At 44.3% G+C, this 27,694-nt stretch overlaps 1 protein-coding gene across 3 annotated transcripts in view; it reads left to right on the forward strand.

Moving 5' to 3' along the window:
• LOC137095093 (trinucleotide repeat-containing gene 18 protein-like) overlaps positions 1–27,694 on the forward strand; it is a 206,164-nt gene that overhangs the window by 138,638 nt on the left and 39,832 nt on the right. For 2 of the 3 annotated variants that reach the window (XM_067461331.1, XM_067461330.1), the window contains exons 17-19: positions 7,829–8,092; positions 18,380–18,825; positions 21,438–21,626. In XM_067461331.1, the coding sequence (XP_067317432.1) occupies positions 7,829–8,092; positions 18,380–18,825; positions 21,438–21,626 (899 nt within the window). The remainder of the gene's footprint in view (positions 1–7,828; positions 8,093–18,379; positions 18,826–21,437; positions 21,627–27,694) is intronic. The other variant, XM_067461332.1, reaches the window with a different exon arrangement.

Consider the following 27,694-nt stretch of genomic DNA (forward strand, 5'->3'; position numbering starts at 1 on the left):
GGAACATAGAATTCTCTTCTAGAGAGTACTTACATTGGGTTGTTGTAGGTTTTTTCGGGCTCTATGGCCATAGAATCATAGAATCATAGAATCAAAGAGTTGGAAGAGACCTCATGGGCCATCCAGTCCAACCCCATTCTGCCAAGAAGCAGGAATATTGCATTCAAATCACCCCTGACAGATGGCCATCCAGCCTCTGCTTAAAAGCTACCAAAGAGGGAGCCTCCACCACACTCCGGGGCAGAGAGTTCCACTGCTGAACGGCTCTCACAGTCAGGAAGTTCTTCCTGATGTTCAGATAGAATCTCCTCTCTTGTAGTTTGAAGCCATTGTTCCGCGTCCTAGTCTCCAAGGAGGCAGAAAACAAGCTTGCTCCCTCCTCCCTGTGGCTTCCTCTCACATATTTATACATGGCTATCATATCTCCTCTCAGCCTTCTCTTCTTCAGGCTAAACATGCCCAGTTCCCCAAGCCGCTCCTCATAGGGCTTGTTCTCCAGACCCTTGATCATTTTAGTCGCCCTCCTCTGGACACATTCCAGCTTGTCAATATCTCTCTTGAACTGTGGTGCCCAGAATTGGACACAATATTCCAGATGTGGTCTAACTAAAGCAGAATAGAGGGGTAGCATGACTTCCCTAGATCTAGACACTATGCTCCTATTGATGCAGGCCAAAATCCCATTGGCTTTTTTTGCCGCCACATCACATTGTTGGCTCATGTTTAACTTGTTGTCCACGAGGACTCCCAACAAGTTAAACCATGTTCTCAAGCAGTGTTTCTCCACTTTCCTGATGCCATGACCCCTTAATCCAGTTCCTCATGTTGTGGTGACCCCCAACCATAACATTATTTTCGTTGCTACTTCATAACCATAATTTTACTACTGTTCTGAATCGTCATGTAAATATCTGATATGCAGGATGTATTTTCATTCACTGAATCAACTTTGAATACTGGTGGGGTTGCAGGAGATTGATTTTGTCATTTGGGAGTTGTAGTTGCTGGGATATAGTAAAATTCTGAACTCCACCAATGATGGAATTGAACCAAACTTGGCACACAGAACTCCCACGACCAAAAGACAATGCTGGAAGTGTTTGCTGGGCATTGACCTTGAGTTTGGGAGTTGTAATTCACCTACAGGAGCCCCCGGTGGCACAGTTAAACGCCTGTGCCGGCAGGACTGAAGACCGTCAGGTCGCAGGTTTGAATCCGGGGAGAGGCGGATGAGTTCCCTCTATCAGCTCCAGCTCCTCATGCAGGGACATGACAGAAACCTCCTACAAGGATGATAAAAACATCAAAGTCATCCGGGTGTCCCCTGGGCAACATTCTTGCAGACGGCCAATTCTGTCACACCAGAAGCAACTTGCAGTTTCTCAAGTTGCTCCTGACATGACAAAAAAAAAGTTCACCTCCATCCAGAGAGCACTGTGGACTCAAACAATGATGGATCTTTACCAAACTTGGCATGAATACTCAATATGCCCAAATAGGAACACTGGTGTGGAGTTCGGGAAAAATAGACTTTGACATTTGGGACATGTAGTTGCTGAGATTTATAGTTCCCCTACAATCAAAGAGCATTCCGAACTCCACCAATGACAGAATTGGGCGAAACTTCCCAGACAGAACCCTCATGACCAACAGAAATTACTATTTTCTGATGATCTTTGGCGACCTCTCTGACACCCCCTTGCAGCCCCTCCAGGGTTGAGAAACACTGTTCTAGAGGCATTTTCTCCTACAAACTATGTACAGACCCACTAAGAAAATCCAACAAATGCTACGTTCAGCAAAGGACAAGAGGGATCCTCTCATGTCTGCTGGAGTTTACTTTATACCATGCAGTTGTAGAGACGTGTACATAGGAACCACCAAACACAGCGATGCGCAGGCACGAATCAAGGAACATGAAAGGCACTGCAGACTGATTGAACCAGAGAAGTCAGCCATAGCAGAGCACCCGATGAACCAACCTGGACACAACATATTATTGAAGAACACAGAAATGCTGGACCTCTCTCACAACCACCATGTCAGACTACACAGAGAAGCCATTGAAATCCACAAGCATGTGGACAATATCAACAGAAAGGAGGAAACCATGAAAATGAACAAAATCTGGCTACCAGTATTAAAAAAACTCTAAAATTACAACAGCAAAAAAAACAGAGAGGAAACAATCAGGGACAGCTAATCACCTCTCAACAAAAGATTCCTCCAGGCACTAACAAGCCACACCAAAAAACCGCCAGGCCATCAAATGCTAATCAAAGTGGTCAGTTGAAACATTCACACCTGGCTCCACCCTGGACTTTCCACAGATATACAGTATAAACCCTATTTTCCTAATTCCAACAGACCTCACAACCTCTGAGGATGCCTGCCATAGATGGAGGCGAAACGTCAGGAGAGAATGCTTCTAGAACATGGCCATATAGCCCGAAAAAACCTACAACAACCCAGTGATTCCAGCCACGAAAGCCTTTGACAAGTACTTATATGTCCTTTCTCGCCATGTTTCTGCTTCTTGATCCAAACCTTAAGACCCACCTTCCCTTCCTAGAAAGCTCTGGTAAGTGATGGCTTGAAGTTCCGTAATATTGATCGGCGCTATAGTCGAGAATTCAAATCTCCTTGCTAAACTACAACTCCTAGATCCCATAGGGTGGATGTTGAAGTGTTTCAGAGTATTATAATTATGTAGTACAGGCATGGTCAAACTTGGGCCCTCCTCCAGGTGTTTTGTACTTCAACTCCCACAATTCCTAACAGCCAGTAGGCTATTAGGAATTGTGGGAGTTGAAGTCCAAAACACCTGGAGGAGGGCCCAAGTTTGACCATGCCTGATATAGTATATTTACATTCTGGAAAGTTTTCACAATTGACTATGTATTGACAATCCTCAGCATGGTGTGTTCACAAAGAGTGGTCAATGCATTGAGTCAACCACCAGTAGACCCGCTTTTCAGTCCCACCAAGGTCAACTCAAAGGGGTGGAAGAAGAAGGCATTGGGGTCCGGCATCGACAGCCCTGTCTTGCCCCTCTGTGATTACAATTTTGACATTCCTGGACAGGGATTAATAAGCATGTGCATTTTGCGATGGACTCCAGAATGGCTTTTGCGGGAGTTTGGAATGGTCTCGAGGAGATGTTTTGCTCCTCGGACAAAATGGGGAAGGAGGGATTTTCCGGCAACCAAATCAGCCCATTGCACAAAACTAAAGCAACTCTTGGTTTGGACAGGTAAATTGGGCCAGAACTGTTTAGGGCTTTATAGGCTAAAGCTAGCATTTTGAATTATGCTCGATAGCAGATTGGCAGCCAGTGGAGCTGACATAACAGGGGGATGTCCTCTCTCTGCCAACCTAGCAGTTCAAAACCATGCAAATGTGAGTAGATCAATAGGTACCGCTCCAGCGGGAGGGTAACGTCGCGTCATGCTGGCCACATGACCTTGGAGGTGTCTATGGACAATGCTGGGTTTTTGGCTATGAACTAAGTCTTTAGCAGAAGACACAAAGCAGATTCCATTGGAGTGAAAACATCAGTATCAGGGTCGTTGTTACCAGCGAAAGCTGACCACTCCTGCTACTGATTTTTAGCCCTGAGTTCTCCATGCAGGAGGTGCGAGGGCATCTCCCAATTAGCTCAGTGTTTTTAGCAGCTATTCTAGCTGAACACCGTCTGTTCTCTGTCTCTTTTCATCTCTGTAGAAATGTGGGCACTTTCAAAACCTCAGAGCAAACCCCACTTGCCTAGTTTTCAACAGACCTCTCAGCCTGAGGATGCCTGCCATAGGTGTGGGTGAAATGTCAGGAGAGTATGCTGCTGGAGCATGGCCATACAGCCTGGAAAACTCACAGCAACCCATTGTATAATATAATAGTATCAGGGTTGTTGTTACCAGCGAAAGTTGACTGCTCCTGCCTCTGATTTTTAGCCCTGAATTCCCCATGCAGGAGGTGCTAGGGTGTCTCACAATTAGCTCAGCATTTTTAGCAGCTGTCCTAGCTGAATGCCGTCTGTGCTCTGTCTCTTTTTGTCTCTCTAGAAATGTGGGCACTTTCGAAACCTCATTGCCTGATTCTTCTTCTGCCTCCACTTCCTGAGCACTTCCCTGCTCCCCTTCCTCTTCCGAAGAAGAGGAATCCCTAACAATATGGTTGTCAGAAGTCCCCCGGTGGCACAGTGGGTTAGAGTATTGAGCTGCTGAACTTGGTAACCAAAAGGTCGTGGGTTCGAATTTGGAGAGCAGGGTGGGCTCCCTCTGTTAGCCCCAGCTTCTACCAATCTAGCAGTCTGAAAACATTTTGTGAGTAGATCAATAGGTACCGCTCTGGTAGGAAGGTAATGGTGCTACATGCAGTCAGGCTGGCCACATGACCTTGGAGGTGTCTATGGACAATGCAGAGTCGGACATGACTGGACTTGACATCAGGGGAAAGCTTTTACCTTTACCTAAGTCAGAGTTAAGTCAGTGCAGTGGTTAAAGGCTTAACTACGGTTCTGGCCCAGCCTAGTTGTCCGAACGCACCCACCCCTGCGTCCCACTTCATAATCTAAGATCATCCGAGGAGGCCCTGCTCTCGCTCCTGTCATCAGCACAGATGCGTCTGGCGGGGACGAGAGACAGGGCCTTCTTGGCTGTGTCCCCCCCCCCCCCCCCGCCTATGGAACACACTCCCAAATGAGGTAAGATCTGCTCCCTCCCTTCTGGCTTTTAGACAATGGGCAATGAACTAAGTCTTTAGCAGCAGACACAAAGCAGATTCCATTGGAGTGAAAACATCAGTATCAAGGTCCTGCTACTGATTTATAGCCCTTAATTCCCCACGCAGGAGGTGCTAGGGTGTCTCCCAATTAGCTCAGTGTTTTTAGCAGTTATTCTAGCTGAACGCCGTCTGTGCTCTGTCTTTTTTCGTCTCTCTAGAAAACTCCCAACAACCCAGTTTCTTAAATCCGTCCTCTTGCATCCCCAGAATAGTGTGATTTTGGGAATCTTCCAAACCGTTCCTCCTTTCTAATTTTGAAGAGTATTATTATTGATGGCATGATGACAACTGGGCTTTCGTGGTGATTCAAAGCCTGCTTCTGGAGTCCAAAGCATGAGATGCACATGGGGAAAATGGGAAGTTTCTGTGTTTTTGTGAACATAGGTCAAATTGCGAAACTAAACCCAAACACCACTGGAATTTGGACTGGCCCATTTCAGCCAGATGTGGAGGACCCAATAGCTGCCTAAAGTCTGCCTGCACTTAGCCAGCTTTGTATGCTGTCGGTTTGCTGCTTGGCAACATGATGAAAGTATGTTGTGTTTGCTATAATATATATAAATGTTTATATATATATATTTAACAAGACAATATTAATCTTAAATGTGCATTGCTACCCCTTTTCCCCCGCATTCCCTTCCCCATGCTTTTTCCAGTCATCTTGTTGCATTTATGTGGTAACTTAACAAATGTCTTGTCTGTTGTTTAATCAAACTATTGTTTCCTTTACTTTTTTTGCTGCTCGTCGAGGGGTGGGGAGTGCTTTGGAAAGTTTTGGTACTGAATTGACAATACCGCAAGAACATTGGTCCTTAAATATCCACATCAACAGGGGGCAACTTGTACCACACACAATTCCATACAAACTTGGTGATTTACTAGTGTTTTCTTGAAATTAGTTAACTTTCCGTCCCCATAAGAGAAGGGGCTGATTTGGTTCACAGAGAAAGAGCTTTTGTTTACAATATTTTGTGGCTGTAACAATGAAAAACTGTTTATATTGTTGTTGTTGTCGAAGGCTTTCATGATCAGAAACACAGGGTTGCTGTGAGTTTTCTGGTCTTGTTCCAGAAGCATTCTCTACTGACATTTCAGCCACATCTGTGGCAGGCAACCTCAAAGGTTGTGAGCTCCTCTGAGGGTGCCTGCCATAGATGGGGGTGAAATGTCAGGAGAGAATGCTTCTGGAATAGGGCCATACAGCCCAGAAAACTCACAGCAACCCAGTTCTTCTTGTTTTTGATGGCTATTAGGTAATATCTTTTGACATTATGAGATGAGCAGAAACCAGACAGATAGCTGAGAAGATAGTACAGTAGGCCCTCACATCATAGAAAGGATCAATTCCAGGACTCTTCTCCTATCCTTTGACATCATGAGATGAGTAGAAACCAAGGGCAGTGGAGTTGGAGCAGCTCCTAAACTTACTTTTGTATGGAAGCCCCATCTCAGACAAATAGCTGAGAAGATAGTACAGTAGGCCATCACATCATGGAAAGGATCCATTCCAGGACACTTCTCCTATCCTTTAACATCATGAGATGAGTAGAAACCAAGGGCAGTGGAGTTGGAGCAGCTCCAAAACTTAGCTTTGTATGGAAGCCCAACCTCAGACAGATAGATGAGAAGATAATACAGTAGGCCTTCATACTGAGGAAAGGATCCATTCCAGGACTCTTCTCCTATCTTTTGACATCATGAGATGAGCAGACAGATCTTAGTTTTGTATGGAAGCCCCACCTCCAGGACTCTCCTTCTATTTTTTGAAATCATGAGACGAGCAGAAACCAAGGGCAGTGGAGGTGGATCAGCTCCAAAACTTAGCTTTGTATGGAAGCCCCACCTCAGACAGATAGGTGAGAAGATAGTACAGTAGGCCCTCACATCGTGGAAAGGCAGTGGAATGGAGCAGCTCCAAAACTTAGCTTTGTATGGAAGCCCCACCTCAGAAAGATAGGTGAGAAGATAGTAGAGTAGGCCCTCACATCATGGAAAGGATCCATTCCAGGACTCTTCTCCTATCTTTTGACATCATGAGATGAGCAGAAACCAAGGGCAGTGGAGGTGGACCTGCTCCAAAATGTAGCTTTGTATGGAAGCCCCACCTCAGATATTGGTGAGAAGGTAGTACAGTAGGCCCTCACATCATGGAAAGGAACCATTCCAGGACTCTTCTATCTTTTGACATGAGCAGAAACCAAGGGCATGGAAGCCCAACCTCAGACAGATGGAAGCCCAACCTCAGACAGATAGGTGAGAAGATAGTAGAGTAGGCCCTCACATCGTGGAAAGGATGCATTCCAGGACTCTTCTCCTATCCTGTAAGGGTCCTTCCACACTCTATCCCAGAATATCAAGGCAGAAAATCCCACATTATCTGAGTGTGGACAAAGATATCTGAGTGTGCCTTGATATTCTGAGATATAGGGCCCTAAGTCTGTACAGGTTTTCCCTCTTCACTAAGAAGTCCTCTGTACTTTTTCAAGGAGGCTAAAATCAGTTATGTCATGTATGGACATGGACTGCAATCCTTTATGGCTCAGTCCACATGTGGACCTATGCTAGGCATAGCTCTACTTTACCGGACAGCCTTGGAAATGACCCGCATGGCCATTCCTTGCTTTTGAAAAGCAGGCAGGGTTGCCCAAGTGTCTTGACTATGTCCTGGTAGCGTGATGCAAAAAGAGCAGAGACATAGTGAGACCTCCAAGGGAGTCTCTGCATTGACTCCCATCATTTTGCATGTGACCACGGGATGTAAACAGATGCTTCTGTGATCCTGCTCTTCCATGAAGCAGTAGGTTGGAAGGGAAAGCTTTGGTCATTGTGGAGAGAGCAAGGGAATACCAACTCCTGCAGCAGCCAAGAAAGGACATTCACATGTGTAAGGGAAACTCATGGGTGGCCAAGTTGCCAACAGGATGCCAGCCTTTGTGTTGGCTAGAAGCTTGCAGGACTTCTTACTCTGCTCAGGCTGAGATGGATTGGTGGCCTGAGCGAAATCTTGATTCCGATTCGTAACCGCTTCCTGTCTTGTGTATGACAGATTCTAGCTCCGAAGATGATGAAGATGAAGAAGAAGAGGACGACGACGAGGAGGAGGAAGAGGAAGAGGAGGAAGAGGCAGGCTATGGGATGGGCAACAGCGACAGGCTTTCGCCGCCCGCTTTGGACGAGAGCGGCTTGGGCCTGCTGGCAAGATTTGCAGCCAGCGCTATGCCGAGTCCCATCATCCCACCTTCCCTTTCCGTTATCCAGCTCGAAGCCAAGCAGAAAGCCAAGAAAAAGGAGGAGAGGCAGAGCTTGATGGGTACGTTCTTTGGATGCTTCCATAGCAATGTTTTGTGGGTGGCATTTTGGGGTTGGTTGGCTGTATTGAGGGCATTTTTATCCTACCTATGGTATCAAAGGCACATGGTAAACATAATTTGAAAGACATTAAACTGATAAATGCATTGTCTTCCAAGATCGGTGTCCTGGTGGTGGGTCCGTATGTGGTTGTGGAGCCCTATTCTTGCTCTGCATCTTCTTCCGCAGTGAGGGCATCGGTTTCCAGGTGGAAGGTGGTCCCGGTTGCAGTTGGCTTGACACACTTTCCTCTTGGCACGTTTCTCTCTTTTGCCCTCAATTCGTGCCTCTTCAAATTCTACAGCACTGCTAATCACAGCTGACTTCCAGCTGGAGCGCTAACAGGCTAGGGCTTCCCGGTTCTCAGTGTCTATGCCAGAGTTTTTAAGGTTGGCTTTGAGCCCATCTTCAAATCTCTTTTCCTGCCCTCCAACATTCCGTTTTCCATTCTTGAGTTCGGAGTAGAGTAACTGATTTGGGAGACGGTGGTCAGGCATTCAGACAATGTGGGCGGTTCAACGGAGTTGATGGCGGAGGACCATCGCTTTAATGCTGGTGGTCTTTGCTTCTTCCAGCACGTTGACATTTGTCCGCCTGTCTTCCCAAGAGATTTGCAGGTTTTTTTGGAGGCAGCGCTGATGGAATCGTTCCAGGAGTTGCATGTGATGTCTGTAGACAGTCCACGTTTCGCAGGCATATAGCAGGGTTTGGAGGACAATAGCTTTATAAACAAGCACCTTCGTCCTCCAATGTATGTCCCGGTCCTCAAACACTCTCTGCTTCATTCGGAAAAAAGCTGCACTTGCAGGATTTTATTGGAGGCAACGCTAATGGAATCATTCCAGGAGTTGCATGTGACGTCTGTAGACAGTTCACGTTTTGCAGGCATATAGCAGGGTTGGGAGGACAATGGCTTTGTAAACAAGCACCTTGGTCTCCCTACGGATGTCCTGGTCCTCAAACACTCTCTGCTTCATTTGGAAAAATGCTGCACTCGCAGAGCTCAGGTGGTGTTGTAGTTAAGTGTCAATGTTGACTTTGATGGAGAGGTGGCTGCCAAGGGAGCGGAAATGGTCAACATTTTCTAATGTTATGCCATTAAGTTGTATTTCTGGCATTGGAGAGGGATTGGCTGGTGCCTGCTGGCAGAGCACTTTAGTTTTCTAGATGTTCAATGGCTTGTAGGTCTTCTTCTTCTGAATGCGCACATAAAACAATGGATGTGGCTCTTAATGAGACATGCCGCATTATCTCAGGATGCCTATGTCCAACACCTCTGGAGAAATTACACTGTTTAGCCGGTATTGCACCACCTGACATCTGCTGGGAAGAAGCAGCCTGTAATGAAAGAACCAAGGCAGTTCCGAACAGGGCATATCCATCCCGTTTGGATATCAGCCAGCATGCCAACGAATTAAATCATGAAATAGTTTCCTAAGATCTACAGAGATACTCACAGGAACATCTCAGCAAGCGAGAGTCCAAAAGTGGCAGGCTAAAACCTGGAACCTCAATCAGTGGCTGAGACCGGATGAGAAACTTCCCCCAGGCACACAGAAGACTGGGCGACTTGGAAGGAGCTGTACAGAGTGCTCTCTGGCACCACGACATGCAGGGCCAACCTTAGGATATGGGGCTACAAAGTGGAGAGCACCACATGCGAGTGTGGAGAAGAGCAAACCACAGACTACAATGCAACCTGAGCCCTGCCACATGCACAACGGAGAACCTCCTCACAGTGACACCAGTGATACTTCTGGTCAGAGGACATTTAGCATCACACCAAGTTTTTCAAGTATTCAGTATAATACCAAGTAAATAAATAATAAATAATATTATTAAAAGTAAACAATTAAAATAGTTAAAACTGAATAGAGACCTATCTAAAACCAAAGCATGCCCTGGCTTGATCTTAAAATATAATAATAATAATAATAATAATAATAATAATTACTATTATTATTATCATCTGCATTTCTATACCACTTTTCTCACCCCCCGGGGGGACTCAAAACAGTTTACAACATAATAAATGGCAAATTTAATGCCTCACATATATATAAAAATATCACATATCTAAATCAATAACATATGCAATCTAAAATTGACCTGAAATAGAGTCAACCCCTCCACATTCTGTGGAATTAGGGGTGCAGAACTGCATTGAACCATAAAGAAGAAGAAAATATTTTTTTAGCTCAGAGGAGACCTCCTAAGGACTGTGTAGTGCTGTGCGATGAGCAGCAGAAAGAGGTTCTTGTGAGTTTTTTTGGACTATAGGGCCATGTTCTAGAGGCATTTCTCCTGACGTTTCGCCTGCATTTATGACAAGCATCCTCAGAGGTAGTAAGGTCTGTTGGAATTAGGACAATGGGTTTATATATCTGTGGAATGGCTGGGGTGGGGCAAGGAGCTCTTCTCTGCTGGAGCTAGGTGTGAATGTTTCAACTGGTTCAAGCCACGAGAGTAACCACCATGTCAGACAACACAGAGAAGCCATTGAAATCCACAAGCATGTGGACAATTTCAACAGAAAGGAAGAGACCATGAAAATGAACAAAATCTGGCTACCAGTATTACAAAACTCTAAACTTACAACAGCAAATCAGCAGAGAGGAAACAACCAGGCACATCTTAACACCTCTCAACAAAAGATTTTCCCAGGCTCAGCCAGGCCTTCAAATGCTAATGAAGGTGGTCAGTTGAAACATTCACACCTAGCTCCAGCAGAGAAGAGCTCCTTGCCCCACCCCAGCCATTCCACAGATATATAAATCCATTGTCCTACTTCCAACAGACCTCACTATCTCTGAGGATGCTTGCCATAGATGCAGGCGAAACGTCAGGAGAAATGCCTCTAGAACATGGCCCTATAGCCCGATAAAACCCACAACAACCTAGCAGAAATAGCCTTCTGCAATCGGGAAGCCGGCTGAAGGGTGGGAGCCCTCTTGTCTCGCTCTGCCTCCCTTTATGTCTTACCACCACCACCATCACCCTGCACTCGATGAATAATTGAAATCTCACATTTTAATTCCCCGGTGTGCCCGTGGCTGCCAAAGTGCCCCCAGGGCGACATCTTTCCAAGTCAGGCAGTGCTGTAAAAGTCTCCATTTATAAACCCCTCTATTAATATGTATTAAATGATAATGGAATTTATGGGGAGCTTCAGAATAGAAAATGATGTCTTTCCATGGGAGGCTAACCTATTTTTAGCTTATCTTGTCTACCTGCTCTATCAGGCGCGTTGCAGGTCTCTCGCAGCTCCCTGTCTCCCAACATTAATTTAATTGAATGGGAATCTTGAGTTGTGTGGGCTGCCGGAGGGAGTTTTCTGGGGTCCCATTGTCAGACCTTTCACAGGTCTGTTCAGAGTTTGCAGAGTTTAGAGAAGGTGCTCAAGATTTCCCTAATCATTAGGAAGAAATGACTTTCTCGTCATTAAAATCCATTAGTTTGTGTTCTAATCTGCTCCATCTAATAATAATAATAATAATAATAATAATAATAATAATAATAATAGAAACCCAGCATATAGATCTCGTTTGCTGTGACATACTGTGGTTTTGTGTCAGTAAAAATAATAATAATAATAATAATAATAATAATAATAATAGTATTTCAATACACCAGACATCACGATTGTGGAAAAGAAAAAAGCCTGTGGTTTTGTGGTTTTGTGTCAGTAAAAATAAAAATAATAATAATAATAGTATTTCAATAGGTTCTTGTGGGTTTTTTCGGGCTATAGAGCCATGTTCTAGAGGCATTTCTCCTGACGTTTCGCCTGCATCTATGGCAAGCATCCTCAGAGGTTGAGAAGGTCTGTTGGAAGTAGGAAAAATGGGTTTATATATCTGTGGAATGGCTGGGGTGGGGCAAGGAGCTCTTCCCTGCTGCAGTTAGGTGTGAATGTTTAGCTGATCACCTTCATTAGCATTTGAAGGCCTGCCTGAGTCTGGGAAAATCTGTTGCTGGGAGGTGTTAATCTGTGCCTGGTTTTTTCCTCTCTGTTGTTTAGCTGTTATAATTTTAGAGTTTTTTAATACATGAAAATGAACAAAATCTGGCTACCAGTATTAAAAAACTCTAAAATTATAACAGCTAAACAACAGAGAGGAAAAAACCAGGCACAGATTAACACCTCCCAGCAACAGATTTTCCCAGACTCAGGCAGGCCTTCAAATGCTAATAAAGGTGATCAGCTAAACATTCACACCTAACTGCAGCAGGGAAGAGCTCCTTGCCCCACCCCAGCCATTCCACAGATATATAAACCCATTTTTCCTACTTCCAACAGACCTTCTCAACCTCTGAGGATGCTTGCCATAGATGCAGGCGAAACGTCAGGAGAAATGCCTCTAGAACATGGCTCTATAGCCCGAAAAAACCCACAAGAACCTAGTGATTCCAGCCATGAAAGCCTTCGACAATACAGTGTTTCAATACACCAGACATCACAATTGTGGAAAAGAAAAAAGTCTGGATTATTGATGTCACCATACCAGGTGACAGTCGCATTGAAGGAAAAGCAACAGGAGAAACTCAGCCGCTATCAAGACCTCAAAATTGAACTGCAAAGGCTCTGGCATCAACCAGTCCAGGTGGTCCCAGTGGTGATTGGCGCACTGGGTGCCGTGCCAAAAGATCTCAGCCGGCTTTTGGAAACAATAAACATTGACAAAATCACAATCTGTCAACTGCAAAAGGCCACCTGACTTGGATCTGTATGCATCATTCGAAAATACATCACACAGTCCTAGACGCTTGGGAAGGGTTCGACTTTGTGATGCAAAGTCCAGCATATAGATCTCATTTGCTGTGACATACTATGTTTTTGTGTCAGTAAAATAATAATAATAATCTTGAAAATGAAAAATTGAAAAGTTGAAAAGTCCACAACAGATCGTGTGATCGGCAGACCGGGTGCAGTGCCTCAAGACCTTGGTCTGCACTTAAACACAATCAGCGCTGACAAAATTACCATCTGCCAGCTGCAGAAGGCCACCTTACTGGGATCTGCAGGCATTATTCGCCGATACATCACACAGTCCTAGACACTTGGGAAGGGTCCAACGTGTGATCCAATACAGCCGCCAGCAGAGTGATCTTGTCTGCTGTGGACTCATCTTGTTGTGTTTCAAATAATAATAATAATAATAATAATAATAATAATAATAATAATAGAAAACCAGCATATATCTCGTATGCTGTGAGATACTGTGTTTTTGTGTCACTAAAATAATGCCCCTTTTCTATTATCCTTTTTTGTTTGTTTTGCACTATTCTTTTTCTGCACAAAATGGAAAAAAAATCTGTTTCTCAATAAAGATGATATAATAATAATAATAATAATAATAATAATAATAATAGGATTTAAAGATTGAACTGCAGTTCAAACTTTAAATCCTTGTATGGTGTCAGCTTTTCCAATTATTTCTCTTCAATCCTGCTGTCTCCTGGAATTGCAACATTGACAATCCATACTTTGTTTTTTAACACGATCGTGAGGTCAGGAATCTTGTGCTCTAAAACTCTTGTCAGTCTGGATTCGGAAGTCCCAGAGTAGCTTGACGTGTTCATTCTCTGTCACTTTTTCCGGCTTGTGATCCCACCCGTTCTTTGTCGCAGGCAGATGGTATTTGTGGCACAAGTTCCAATGGATCATCTGAGCAATGGTGTTGTGCCTCTGCTTGGAGTCTGTCTGCGCAATCTTCTTGCAGCAGCTGAGGATAGGATCCATTGTTTCATCTGCTTCCCTGCAGAGTCTACACTTGTAATCTGTTATCAACTTCAATTTTTCAATTTCAAGATGATGATGATGATTATTATTATTAGAAACACAACAAGATGAGTCCACAGCAGACAAGATCACTCTTCTGGCTGTTGTATTGGATCACACGTCGGACCCTTCCCAAGTGTCTAGGACTGTGTGATGTTTCGGCAAATAATGCGTGCAGATCCCAGTAAGGTGGCCTTCTGCAGCTGACAGATGGTAATTTTGTCAGCGCCGATTGTGTTTAAGTGCAGGCCAAGGTCTTTAGGCACTGCACCCAGTGTGCCAATCACACCATCTGTTGTGGACTTTTCAACTTTTCAATTTTTCAATTTCAAGATTATTATTATTATTATTCTGACACAAAAACATAGTATGTCACAGCAAATCAGATCTATATGCTGGACTTTGTATCACAAAGTCGAACCCTTCCCAAGTGTCTAGGTCTGTGTGATGTATTTTCGAATGATGCATACAGATCCAAGTCAGGTGGCCTTTTGCAGTTGACAGTTGTGATTTTGTCAATGTTTATTGTTTCCAAATCTTTTGGCATGGCACCTAGTGCGCCAATGACCACTGGGACCACTATTATTATTATTATTATTATTATTATTATTTCCTTGTGGGGTAGATTTTCCCACAATGTCATGGCTGTTGACCTCATTGAACCTTTGTAAACATATATACACGAGAATTAAGCAAAGAGTCACTCCAGTATATGTATTGTGGGGGGTTTCCAAGACAAAGTGGGCAAGGAGCAACGCCTCTGATCCTAATTTTTTGAATGGAAAAGCTACAAGAGGGGGAATTCCACCAGGTCATTAAACTGAATTTGGACTCTATATGGATTGATGCATAGGTGATGCACTCCCCCTTTGGGTATCGAAACGGGAATCTGCAGAAGTGAAACCTGCAGGTGTGGAGGGCTGACTGTGTTTACATTCGGCCTTTCCCTGGCTCCTGCCCATTTGTATAACATGCAGTGAAATATTGCAAGAAGAACCCCAAGCCATTCAGCCTGGCCTCCTCCAGAAGCCACTTGGAACTGCCGTCGGCCATCCCAAAGGAGGTCATTCCGGTGCCTCAAGGCAACGTCAGTCAAGATGTGACTCATACTTGATGAAGATGATAGAATGATGAGCAATGGACTGAGATTTGAGCCAGTAACTTCAGCCCCTCGACTTAGAATGGGGTCAAGATGGGCATCGGAGCCCGGAGGCCATTGCTTGCAATATAGGATATATTTCTCTCTGCTCTTCCCCTCCCTTGACAGTGTGTTTTCTTTTCCAGTCGAAAGGGAGGGAAGGAGGGAAAGGAAGATATATTTCATGCTCTCTTTGTTCAAACTCACCCAATTTCCTGGCTAAATGTATTAACTTTATATGTGTATTTTTGTTCCCTCCGAAGTGCTCACTGGCTTTTGCAAGCCCTATAGATCTATGTTTCTATATATGCATGTTTCTCCTGAAGTCTATGCAAACCATATATATCCATTAATCTTATTTTCCCCTGAAATATTTGTTAATCTCTCCTACATATATAGGCATTTCCCCCAGTAAGCCTTTGCAGTCCCTGTGTAAATATATATCTGTATCTTATCTATCTATCGATATGTATTTTAATTTTATGTATGAATTTTCCCCTCATATGTTTGCAGGTCTTTGCAAATGCTAGATAGATAGATAGATAGATAGATAGATAGATAGATAGATAGATAGATAGATAGATATTTGTCGTGTCAGGGCAACCAGTCAATTGTATTACATTTCTAACAGAACAAAACAGACAAACAGACAAAATACAACATTTGTGAGTTTGGTAGTTGGTTAAGTGTCCTTTGACCAGTATCTGACCCCTTGGAGTGCCTCTGGTTTTGCCGCAAGAAGGTCCTCCATCATGCATGTGGCAGGGCTCAGGTTGCATTGCAGCAGGTGGTCAGTGGTTTGCTCTTCTCCACACTCACATGTCGTGGATTCCACTTTGTGGCCCATTTCTGAAGGTTGGCTCTGCATCTCGTGGTGCCAGAGCGCAGTCTGTTCAGTGCCTTCCAAGTCGCCCAGTCCTCTGTGTGCCCAATGGGGAGTCTCTCATTGGGTCTCAGCCATTGGTTGAGGTTCTGGGTTTGAGCCTGCTACTTTTGGACTCTTGCTTGCTGAGGTGTTCCAGCGAGTGTCTCTATAGATCTTAGAAAACTATTTCTAGATTTAAGTCGTTGACGTGCTGGCTGATACCCAAACAAGGGATGAGCTGCAGATGCAATACTGGTTAAGCAGTGTGATTTCTCCAGTGGTGTAGGGCGCAGGCATGTCTCATTAAGAGCCACATCTACTGTTTTAGCGTGGTGAGATGTGTTCCACACTGGGCATGCGTACTCAGCAGCAGAGTAGCCAAGTGCAAGGGCAGATGTCTTCACTGTGTCTGGTTGTGATCCCCAGGTTGGATAGATAGATAGATAGATAGATAGATAGATAGATCCATGTAACTGTGTATCTGCATAGGGTTTGTGTATATTTATAGTTATTTTCTGTTCTGGTATGGAATGCTTGCCGTATGTATGTTGTGCTCCACCCTAAGTCCCCTTTGGGGTGAAAAGGGCAGAATATAAATGTTTCAAATAAATAATGTATACATTATTTTTATATGTGAATTTTCCCCTCACTTGTTTGCAAGTCTCTGCAAATCCTAAATAGATAGATATCAATAAACATATAGAGGTATCTATATATATTTGTGTGTATATGTGTGTGTGTATAATTTTATATATAATTTTCCCCTCACATGTTTACAAGTCTGCAAATCCTAAATAGATATCGGTATCAATAAATAAATAGAGGGGTGTGTGTGTGTGTGTGTGTGTATATATATATATATATATCTGTGTGTATGTATGTGTGTGTGTGTGTGTGTATATATATATATATATATATATATAATTTTATATATGAACTTTCCCCTCACATGTTTGCAAGTCTCTGCAAATCCTAAATAGATATAGGTATCGATATATATATAGAGGTATCTATCTATCTATCTATCTATCTATATATATCTATCTATCTCTGTGTGTGTATAAATAAATGGTGTATAAATAAATCATTTTATATGTGAATTTTGCAAGTCTCTACAAATCCTAAATAGATATAGATATCGATAAATATATAGAGGTATCTATATCTATTTATCTAATCTGTATAAATAAATGGTGTATAAATAAATCATTTTATATGTGAATTTTCCCCTCACATGTTTGCAAGTCTGCAAATCCTATATAGATATAATTATCTATATATAGAGAGATGTCTAGATAGATATGAATACAGATATATAGGGCTTGCAAATATTACAGGGGGAAATGCACATACAAATATATATAGACATGTCTAGATAGATATGAATGTAGATATTGAGGGCTTGCAAAAATGGCAGGGGAAATGCACACATATATAGAGAGATGTCTAGATACATATAAACATAGATATATAGGGCTTGCAAATATTGCAGAGGAAATGCATACACACATAGAGAGAGATGTCTAGATAGATAGATATGAATATAGATATATAGGGTTTGCAAATATTGCAGGGAAAATGCACACACACAGAGAGAGAGATATGTCTGGATAGATATATATGAATATAGATATATAGGGCTTGCAAATATTACAGGGGGAAATACACACACAAATATATATAGACATGTTTAGATACGAATATAGATATATAGGGCTTGCAAATATTGCAGGGGAAATACACATACACATAGAGAGATGTCTAGATAGATATATATGAATATAGATATATAGGGCTTGCAAATATTACAGGGGAAATGCACAGAGAAAGAGATAGATGTCTAGATAAATATAAACATAGATATATAAGGCTTGCAAATATTGCAGGGGAAATGCACACACACACATAGAAATGTCTAGATAGCTATATATGAATATAGATATATAGGGCTTGCAAATATTGCAGGGGAAATGCACACACACAGAGAGAGATGTCTAGATAAATATACATATAGATATATATAGGGCTTGCAAATATTGCAGGGGAAATGCACAGAGAGAGAGAGATGTCTAGATAGATATAAACATATATAGGGCTTGCAAATATTGCTGGGGAAATGCACAGAGATGTCTAGATAGATATAAACATAGATATATAGGGCTTGCAGATGTTGCAGGAGGGAAATGCACATATATAGAGAGGGGATTTGCAAATGTTTCAGGGGGCAATGCATATGTGAAATCAGTATATATAATTATAGGTCTATATCTAGCTCTGCATTGTTTATATAGGCATTGAATGTTTGCCTGTTACTATGTTGGAAGCCGGCCTGAGTCCCCATGGGGAGATAGGGCGGGATATCAATGAAGTTGTATTATGGTGATGATGGTATAGTCCAGCACCTGCTTTGAGTTCAAGGAGACATCTTTTGATTCATTTGCTTTACTCTTTGTCCTACATTTAGGAACCGAGTTTGAATACACAGACTCAGAGAGTGAGGTGAAGATCAGGAAGAAATCTCCCTCTGGGTTGCTACGTGGAAAGAAAGGCCTGCTGGACCCAAGCAGTGCCGCGGCGATCCAGTCCATAAGCACCATGGATCCCACTCCAGGTGGGAGCGTGGACAAAGCCAAGATGGCCCCCGAAAAGAGCCGGAAGCTGAAGAAGTTCAAGTCCCCCAAGGACCTGCCCTTCGAGTTTGGCCTGGAAGTGAGCGACGACGATCTCTGGACCCGGCGGAGGAGCGAGCGGATCTTCCTTCATGACGCCACCATGTCCTCGCCCGCCTTGTCCCCCACGACGGCAAACGGCTCCACCTCCATTTCCAAAGCGGGGCGCTGCGTGAAGGGCGCCTCCCTGAGCCCCAAGAAAGAGGGGAGCAAAGGGAAGGAGCGGAAAGAGCTCAGCAAGGTATTTTGTTTTTTACTAGCCACCCCCTGCCAGGCATTGCTGTGGCCCAGTCTGGTGATCTGGAAAATATTTATTTATTTATTTACCTTACTTATTTACCTCTGTTCTCAGCCCGAAGGCGACTCACAGCGGTTCACAACAAATACGAACAGCAAAAATTCAGTGCTACAGTATAAAAACAGTTAACAACCTAACACATTACACAACTAATAAACAGTTACTACAATCCCCATTCACTGTCGTCTCGTCATCAAAAACATGTTCCAGATTCGTCATCCATTGTTCCATTCCAGTGTTCATTAACCAATCATTGCACTAATTATTCGAACACCTGCTCAAACAGCCAGGTCTTCACCTTTTTGCGGAATACCATTAGAGATGGTGCTAGTCTAATGTCCGAGGGAAGGGCGTTCCACAGCCGAGGAGTCACCACCGAGAAGGTCCTATCTCTCGTCCCTGCCAGCCGTGCTTGAGAAGCAGGCGGAATCGAGAGCAGGGTCTCCCCGGAAGATCTCAAAGTCATAGGCAGAGATGCGGTCGGATATTTAGCTTGGGCCGGAACCGTTTAGGGCTTTAAAGGCCAACGCCAGCACTTTGAATTCAGCCCGGTAGCAGATCGGTAGCCAGTGGAGTTGGCGCAACAGGGGGGTTGTATGCTCCCTGCGCTCCACTCCTGTTAAAATCATGGCTGCCGAGCGTTGGACTAGTTGGAGCTTCCGAGCTGTCTTCAAAGGCAACCCCACGTAGAGAGCATTGCAGTAGTCTAAACGGGATGTAACCAGAGTGTGGACTACCGTGGCCAAGTCAGACTTCCCAAGGTACGGGCGCAGCTGGCGCACAAGCTTTAGATGTGCAAATGCTCCCCTGTTCACCGCCGAAACCTGGGGATCCAGGCTCAGCGATGAGTCCAGGGTCACACCCAAGCTGCGAACCTGCGTCTTCAGGGGGAGTGCGGCCCCATCCAACACAGGCTGTAACCCTATGCCCTGTTCGGCCTTGCGACTGACGAGGAGTTAAATAAAGTAATGAGAAAGTGTAATGTCTTCGTGCTTGTGGGTAAACAGTATTTCTTGCTATTTCTTTGTCAGTGTTGACGTGGAGATAGTCTGGTTTGCCTGCTCTGGAACGTGCAACATATCATTGTCCTTCTTTAAGGGTCCCTTTCAAATCTATGATACTATATCTCTGTGTGTGTGAATCATATCTATCTATATCTATGGCTGGATGTCTCTTTGTCAGGAGGGCTTTGATTACGTTTTCTTGCCCCGGTGAAGGGAGTTTGCTCTTCTCCGGACTTGCATGTTGTGGATTCCACTTTGTAGCCCCATTTCTCTGCATCTCGTGGTGCCAGAGCGCAGTCTGTTCAGCGCCTTCCAAGTCGCCCAGTCTTCTGTGTGCCCAAGAGGGAGTCTCTCATTTGGTATCAGCCATTGATTGAGGTTCTGGGTTTGAGCCTGCCACTTTTGGACTCTCGCTTGCTGAGGTGTTCCAGCAAGTGTCTCTGTAGATCTTCTAAAACTATTTCTAGATTTAAGTTGTTGACGTGCTGGCTGATACCCAAACAGGGGATGAGCTGGAGATGTCTCTGCCTTGGTCCTTTCACTATTGGCTGCTACTTCCCGGCGGATGTCAGGTGGTGCAATACCGGCTAAGCAGTGTAATTTCTCCAGTGGTGTAGGGCGCAGACACCCTGTGTTAATGTGGCATTAAGAGCCACATCCACTGTTTTAGTGTGGTGAGATGTGTTCCACACTGGGCATGCATACTCAGCAGCAGAGTAGCATAGAGCAAGGGCAGATGTCTTCACTGTGTCTGGTTGTGATCCCCAGGCTGTGCCAGTCAGCTTTCCTATGATATTGTTCCTAGCGCCCACTTTTTGCTTGATGTTCAGGCAGTGCTTCTTGTAGGTCAGAGCACGGTCCAGAGTGACTCCCAGGTATCTGGGTGTGCTGCAATGCTCCAGTGGGATTCCTTCCCAGGTGATCCTCAGAGCTCGGGATGCTTGTCTGTTCTTAAGGTGAAAAGCACATGTCTGTGTTTTAGATGGATTAGGGATCAGTTGGTTTTCCCTGTAATAGGCAGTAAGAGCACCTAGAGCTTTGGAGAGCTTCTGTTCAACCATCTCAAAGCTCCCTGCTTGGGTGGTGATGGCACAATCATCAGCATAGATGAAACTCTCTGTCCCTTCTGGCAGTGGCTGACCATTTGTGTAAATGTTGAGCATGGATGGGGCAAGCATGCTCCCCTGAGACAGGCCGTTCTGTTTCCGCCATCTGCTTCTTTGGCCCTGGAACTCAACAAAAAAGCTCCTGTTTTGTAGCAGGTTTCCTGTTTTAGCGTGGTGAGATGTGTTCCACACTGGGCATGCATACTCAGCAGCAGAGTAGCCAAGCGTAAGGGCAGATGTCTTCACTGTATCTGGTTGTGATCCCCAGGTTGTGCCATAGCAAGGTATGAACCAAGTGTTCCCAGGCAAGGTGGTGGCAATCGATTGGATTGCCAGTGTCACCTTCCCAATTCCACTTTCTGATCTTGGCTATCTCCTTTCCTCCTCCTAACAGTCTTTCAGACCTTACTGACCAAGGTTTTCCCTGTTATCTTTGGTTGTGCAGAAGAAGAAGAACAAAGAAGGTCCGTTCTGCTCGTCTTTGTCGTTGTCCTCCTCCTCCTCGTCTTCCTCCTGCCTCTCCCCTCCGGGCATCGCCAGCTCTCCACCAGACATCCGCACCAGCTTGGCAAACTCCCTGAGCTCCAGCAAGAAGAGCAAAGGCAAGGGCAAAACTAAAGAGGTGAAGAAAGAGGTAAGGGCCAAGGCCTCAGAACAGAACCATGTTAGCCATGTGTTCATGGAGCAAGTAAATCAGACCGATAGCATGTATATATGTCTGTGTGGCCGCCATTCTTGAGAAATGGATGCCACATACTCGGCCTCGCCAGAAACCCCACAAAAACTGACCTTCGTTCATCTTTAGCGTTCATGTGTCTTCAAGATTGGATTACTGTAATGCACTCTACGTGGGGCTGCCCTTGAAAACGGCTCGGAAATTCCAACTGGTTCAACGGGCGGTAGCCAGGATGTTAACTGGTGCTCCTTAGAGAGAGAGGCCAACCCTTCTGTTTAAGGAGCTCCATTGGATGCCGTTTACTTACCGAACCCAATTTAAGGTGCAGGTGCTTACCTACAAAGCCCTGAACGGTTTGGGACCATCCTACCTGCGTGACTGCATCTCTGTGTATGAACCCACATGATCCCTTCATAGAATCATAGAATCAAAGAGTTGGAAGAGACCTCCTGGGCCATCCAGTCCAACCCCATTCTGCCAAGAAGCAGGAATGTTGCATTCAAATCACCCCTGACAGATGGCCATCCAGCCTCTGTTTAAAAGCTTCCAAAGAAGGAGCCTCCACCACACTCCGGGGCAGAGAGTTCCACTGCTGAACGGCTCTCACAGTCAGGAAGTTCTTCCTCGTGTTCAGATGGAATCTCCTCTCTCATAGTTTGAAGCCATTGTTCCCTTGCGTCCTAGTCTCCAGGGAAGCAGAAAACAAGCTTGCTCCCTCCTCCCTGTGGCTTCCTCTCACATATTTATCCATGGCTATCATATCCCCTCTCAGCCTTCTCTTCTTCAGGCTAAACATGCCCAGCTCCTTAAGCCGCTCCTCATAGGCCATGTGTTCATGGAGCAAATGAATAAGACCGATAGCATGTATATATGGCTCTGTGGCCACCATTCTTGAGAAATGGATGCCATATACTCAGCCTTGCCAGAAACCCCACAAAGACTGGCCTTCGTTCATCTTTAGTGTTCATGTGTCTTTAAGTTGACTCTGACGTATTGTCAACTCTGACATGCTAAGGAAAGTCCTCCACTGAGTGTCGTTGGCAAAGAGGAGAGGGTTCTGAGGCTGAGAGAGGGAGAATGGGAGTTGCCCAATTTAACGAATCATATTATATCTTGCCACCACTCTAAAGAATCAGGGTTATATCTCATGAATAAATCACGCCCACTGATCATCAGTATAAAGGATCTTAATTACACTGTTCAACGGAGAAAAATTTGCGGACCTGAAAATAGTTGTTCTTTTATGATTTTGGGGTGCTGAAAACAAAAATGACATTTAAAAATGTATATTGGCTCTAGTTTTTATGATATAAGCAATCACGTGATCACGTAGGGTTGAAAAAATGCATGTTGCGACTTACACTATGGAAGATTCTAGAATATTCTAGAAAGTTTGATGAGGCAGTATTAGTGCCGTGTGCAAAAGCCAGAAAGCCCCATACAAGGCCAGACTTTTGAATGGTGAGGGTCAGTCAGTTGAAGACTGAGACAGTATCGTTAAACATCGTTTTACATTGTTCTTTTTACTGTAGTTCTGCCTCGCACGTGTGTAAATAAAGCACTATGGAAAAAAGAGATCAAGGCCAATGGACTCCGTCAATGCTGTCAGACTCCTGCTGACAATCCTTTCCTTGAATACAAAAGAAAAGTCAAGAGAAGCAAACAAGATATAAACTAAAGTCACGATTTAAGCGACATTTCAACTTTCAGACTTTTCAATTGCATTAGGCCTACTCATAGAGTTTCTTGCTGCACAAACATAAACAATAGACTAATTAAATAAATATTTCTCATGTATAAACTATTGGCAATATAATTTGACTAAAATTTAGTAAATATTCACGGTTTATATACATGCAGTAAGGTTAGGCGCATTATCATAATATTAACGAATTACCTATTGTGGAGAAAATTGAAATAGCTGTTGCATAAAAACCAGAGCCAATTAACACATTTAATTATTATATTTGAATTCAGCGTGTTAAATTTATTAAGAAACGGCACATTTCGTTTCCGTAACTGAGAAAAACTGAAAATTTGTAGAACAGTGTTATTAATCCCCCAGCTGGACACTATTATCATGGAATATGATTCTTGGCGCGGAGCGTTTATGTGTACATGAGGTAACGTGTATGTACCTTGGGTAGATTCGCTGCCACCACCTAAATTAACTTTAGGATATTACAGATGATTCCCCTGAGGTAAACGTCTTCCTGCCCACCAGCTCTCCCTTAGCTCCCTGCGATGTAAAGATATTAAAACAGATAAGAGATATTCTCACAGGAATGAATCACTACTGAGGCTTCTTTAAAAGTTGAACTAGAGAAAATGTTTATTTATAGTATTGAGCAAACAACTATCTGCTTTAATGAGGCACACAAGCTTGAATGGTTACTGAGGTACAATAATCTTGATGGTTACTTTAAGCAGGTTACTTGACTTAGATATGAGTAAAACTCCTCACTCTACAATAAACCCAGTAGCAGTGAGTTCCCCAGACTAACCTAACCAGGTTGTCCCTAGAGCAATTAGCTACACTCTAAACAGAGTCCTCTAAAAGCTAATCTACTCTAACCCAGAGATCAAAACACTTGTGTAAAAACCCACACAAGCACACAGGCAACAACTGTGACCCTCCTGGCCAATAATGCAGCCTTACCTGTCACCAATGCTCTCTGACAGAAAAATCTAAGCTCAACGAGTACCCAGAATGAGAGAACCGTGAGACGCTGGTTGCGGAAACAGAGTGTCGATTTCTTTTGTGGCGGCTTCAGGAAACGTATTCATTGTTGGCAGAAATGTATCCAATTGTCTGGTGATTATGTGGAAACGTGAATAGTGGTAGTTAAAGAGCACATTCTAAAGATTATTATTTCTGCGTTTGATTTATTAAAATATTCCCATCCAAACCCAAGTAACGAAGGTGGAGGCATTACTTTTCATTCAACCCTCGTACTTCCATGGACCACATACCTTCCTGGGAACCAAAACATCTATGTTTGTGAGATTGAGACTTTTTAGGAGGGTGGGTGGGACGTTCCAGGGGTCTCAAAAGAAGGCTTCATGGGCTGCGTAGAGCCCACAGCCTCACTTTCGCCAACTTCTAGTAGGTCAGTCCCTTGACCCTCCAGTTAAAAGTCATCCAGATAGTCAGGGATGGTGGACATATTTGTCATTCCCTTGCAGACAAATGCAGGCATCGTCTTGTTGACCATAACCCAAATTCCACCCAGTTAGAACTGTAATGGGTTCGGTGGGTTGAGGTCCCCATCGTTTGGGGGAATTGGAAATGAGTCTCTTATTATACCAGCTGCAATCTGAATCCCCGCCATTCATTCTGTCACCATTTTATTTGCATGCATAAGCAAATAAAGCAGATTCGCATATTTTCCTGCTCATTTGACACAATTTTATTCAAGGCTTTTGCATAATTTATCCCAAGCTATATAAACTGGGAACATTTGCATGTGTGTTCCCTTTATCTTGCATAAGTTATTCTGCAGTTTTTGCGTGTTTGCGTGATGGTTCCCCTCCTGTCTTGGGAGATTTCAGATTGACATTCATAGAATCATAGAATCAAAGAGTTGGAAGAGACCTCCTGGGCCATCCAGTCCAACCCCATTCTGCCAAGAAGCAGGAATATTGCATTCAAATCACCCCTGACAGATGGCCATCCAGCCTCTGTTTAAAAGCTTCCAAAGAAGGAGCCTCCACCACACTCCGGGGCAGAGAGTTCCACTGCTGAACGGCTCTCACAGTCAGGAAGTTCTTCCTAATGTTCAGATGGAATCTCCTATCTTGTAGTTTGAAGCCATTATTCCGCGTCCTAGTCTCCAGGGAAGCAGAAAACAAGCTTGCTCCCTCCTCCCTGTGGCTTCCTCTCACATATTTATACATGGCTATCATATCCCCTCTCAGCCTTCTTTTCTTCAGGCTAAACATGCCTAGCTCCTTAAGCCGCTCCTCATAGGGCTTGTTCTCCAGACCCTTGATCATTTTAGTCGCCCTCCTCTGGACACATTCCAGCTTGTCAATATCTCTCTTGAATTGTGGTGCCCAGAATTGGACATAATATTCCAGATGTGGTCTAACCAAAGCAGAATAGAGGGGTAGCATTACTTCCCTAGATCTAGACACTATGCTCCTATTGATGCAGCCCAAAATCTCATTGGCTTTTTTGCCACCACATCACATTGTTGGCTCATGTTTAACTTGTTGTCCACGAGGACTCCAAGATCTTTTTCACACGTACTGCTCTCGAGCCAGGCATTGTCCCCCATTCTGTATCTTTGCATTTCATTTTTTCTGCCAAAGTGGAGTATCTTGCATTTGTCACTGTTGAACTTCATTTTGTTAGTTTTGGCCCTTCATCTCTAATCTGTCAAGATCGTTTTGAATTCTGCTCCTGTCCTCTGGACTATTGGCTATCCCTCCCAATTTGGTGTCATCTGCAAACTTGATGATCATGCCTTCTAGCCCTGCATTCAAGCCCCTTATGGCTGCCATGAGATCTAGAAGCTGGCCAAGAGCAAGCGAGCAATCTGGTCTAGGAAGACTTAGTTACTTAGCCGATCCCTCGTTGTCTGAGTAAGATTGTGGCCAGATCGTGCACAGATCTGGCCACAGTGGTCCACGCTCTTGTTACATCCCGAATAGACTACTGCAATGCACTCTATGTGGGGTTGCCTTTGAAGACTGTTCGGAAACTTCAATTAGTCCAGCGGGCGGCGGCCAGATTACTCACCGGAGCGTGAGTAATCTGTCATGTCAGCTCCACTGGCTGCCGATCCAGTTCTGAGCACAATTCAAAGTGCTGGTTTTGACCTACAAAACCCTATACGGCTCCAGCCCAGCATACCTGTCCAAACGCATCTCCTTCTACATCCCGCCTCGGAGTTTGAGATCTTCTAGGTCTTCCTGACTGTGAGAGCCGTTCAGCAGTGGAACTCTCTGCCCCGGAGTGTGGTGGAGGCTCCTTCTTTGGAAGCTTTTAAGCAGAGGCTGGATGGCCATCTGTCAGGGGTGATTTGAATGCAATATTCCTGCTTCTTGGCAGGGGGTTGGACTGGATGGCCCATGAGGTCTCTTCCGACTCTATGATTCTATGATTCTAGGGGGGCCCTGCTCTCGGTCCCACCTCTATCACAAGTGAGATTGATGGGGACGAGGAGCAGGGCCTTCTCGGTGGTGGCCCCTCGCCTGTGGAATTCACTTCCCAGGGAAATCAGATCATCAACATCCCTCCTCTCCTTCAGAAGGAAACTAAAAACATGGATATGGGACCAGGCCTTTGGGTAATCTGGCAGATAGACAAAGGACAATGACGACTAGAATTGATAAGATTTGACAATGTGGAATGGATTCTGAGCTGGTGAACGTTGAACATTAGATTGGTTTTATTGATTGTGATATATAACTTGTTTGTTTTAATTGTTTTATAATTGCTATTGATTCATGTTTTATCTTATTGTTGTTGGCATCGAATTGTGCCTTTTGTAAGCTGCCCTGAGTCCCCTCTCGGGGGTTGAGAAGGGCAGGGAAGAAATGCGCGAAATAAAATAAATAATAATAAATGGTCCTCCAAGTTCGGAGTCCCGGTGATGGGTACGTAGGTGACTGTGGAGTCCTATTCTTGACCTGCATGTTCTCCTGAAGTGAGGGCATCGGTTTCCAGACGGACGGCGATCCTGGTTGGGGTTGGCTTGACGTGCCTTCCTCTTGGCACGTTTCTCCCCTTTGCTCTCTGTTCGTGCCTCTTGAAATTCTACAGCACTGCTGGTTACAGCTGACCTCCACCTGGAGCGCTCAAGGGCCAGGGCTTCCCAATTCTCAGTGTCTATGCCACAGTTTTTAAGATTGGCTTTGAGCCCATCTTTCAATCTCTTTTGCTGTTCTCCAACAACATTCCGTTTCCCATTCTTGAGTTTGGAGTAGAGCAACTGCTTTGGGAGACGGTGGTTGGGCATTCGGACAACGTGGCCGGTCCAGCGGAGTTGATGGCAGAGGACCATCGTTTCAATGCTGGT

The sequence above is a fragment of the Anolis sagrei genome, chromosome Y, assembly GCF_037176765.1.
Source record: "Anolis sagrei isolate rAnoSag1 chromosome Y, rAnoSag1.mat, whole genome shotgun sequence".
NCBI classification, from domain to species: Eukaryota; Metazoa; Chordata; class Lepidosauria; order Squamata; family Dactyloidae; genus Anolis; species Anolis sagrei.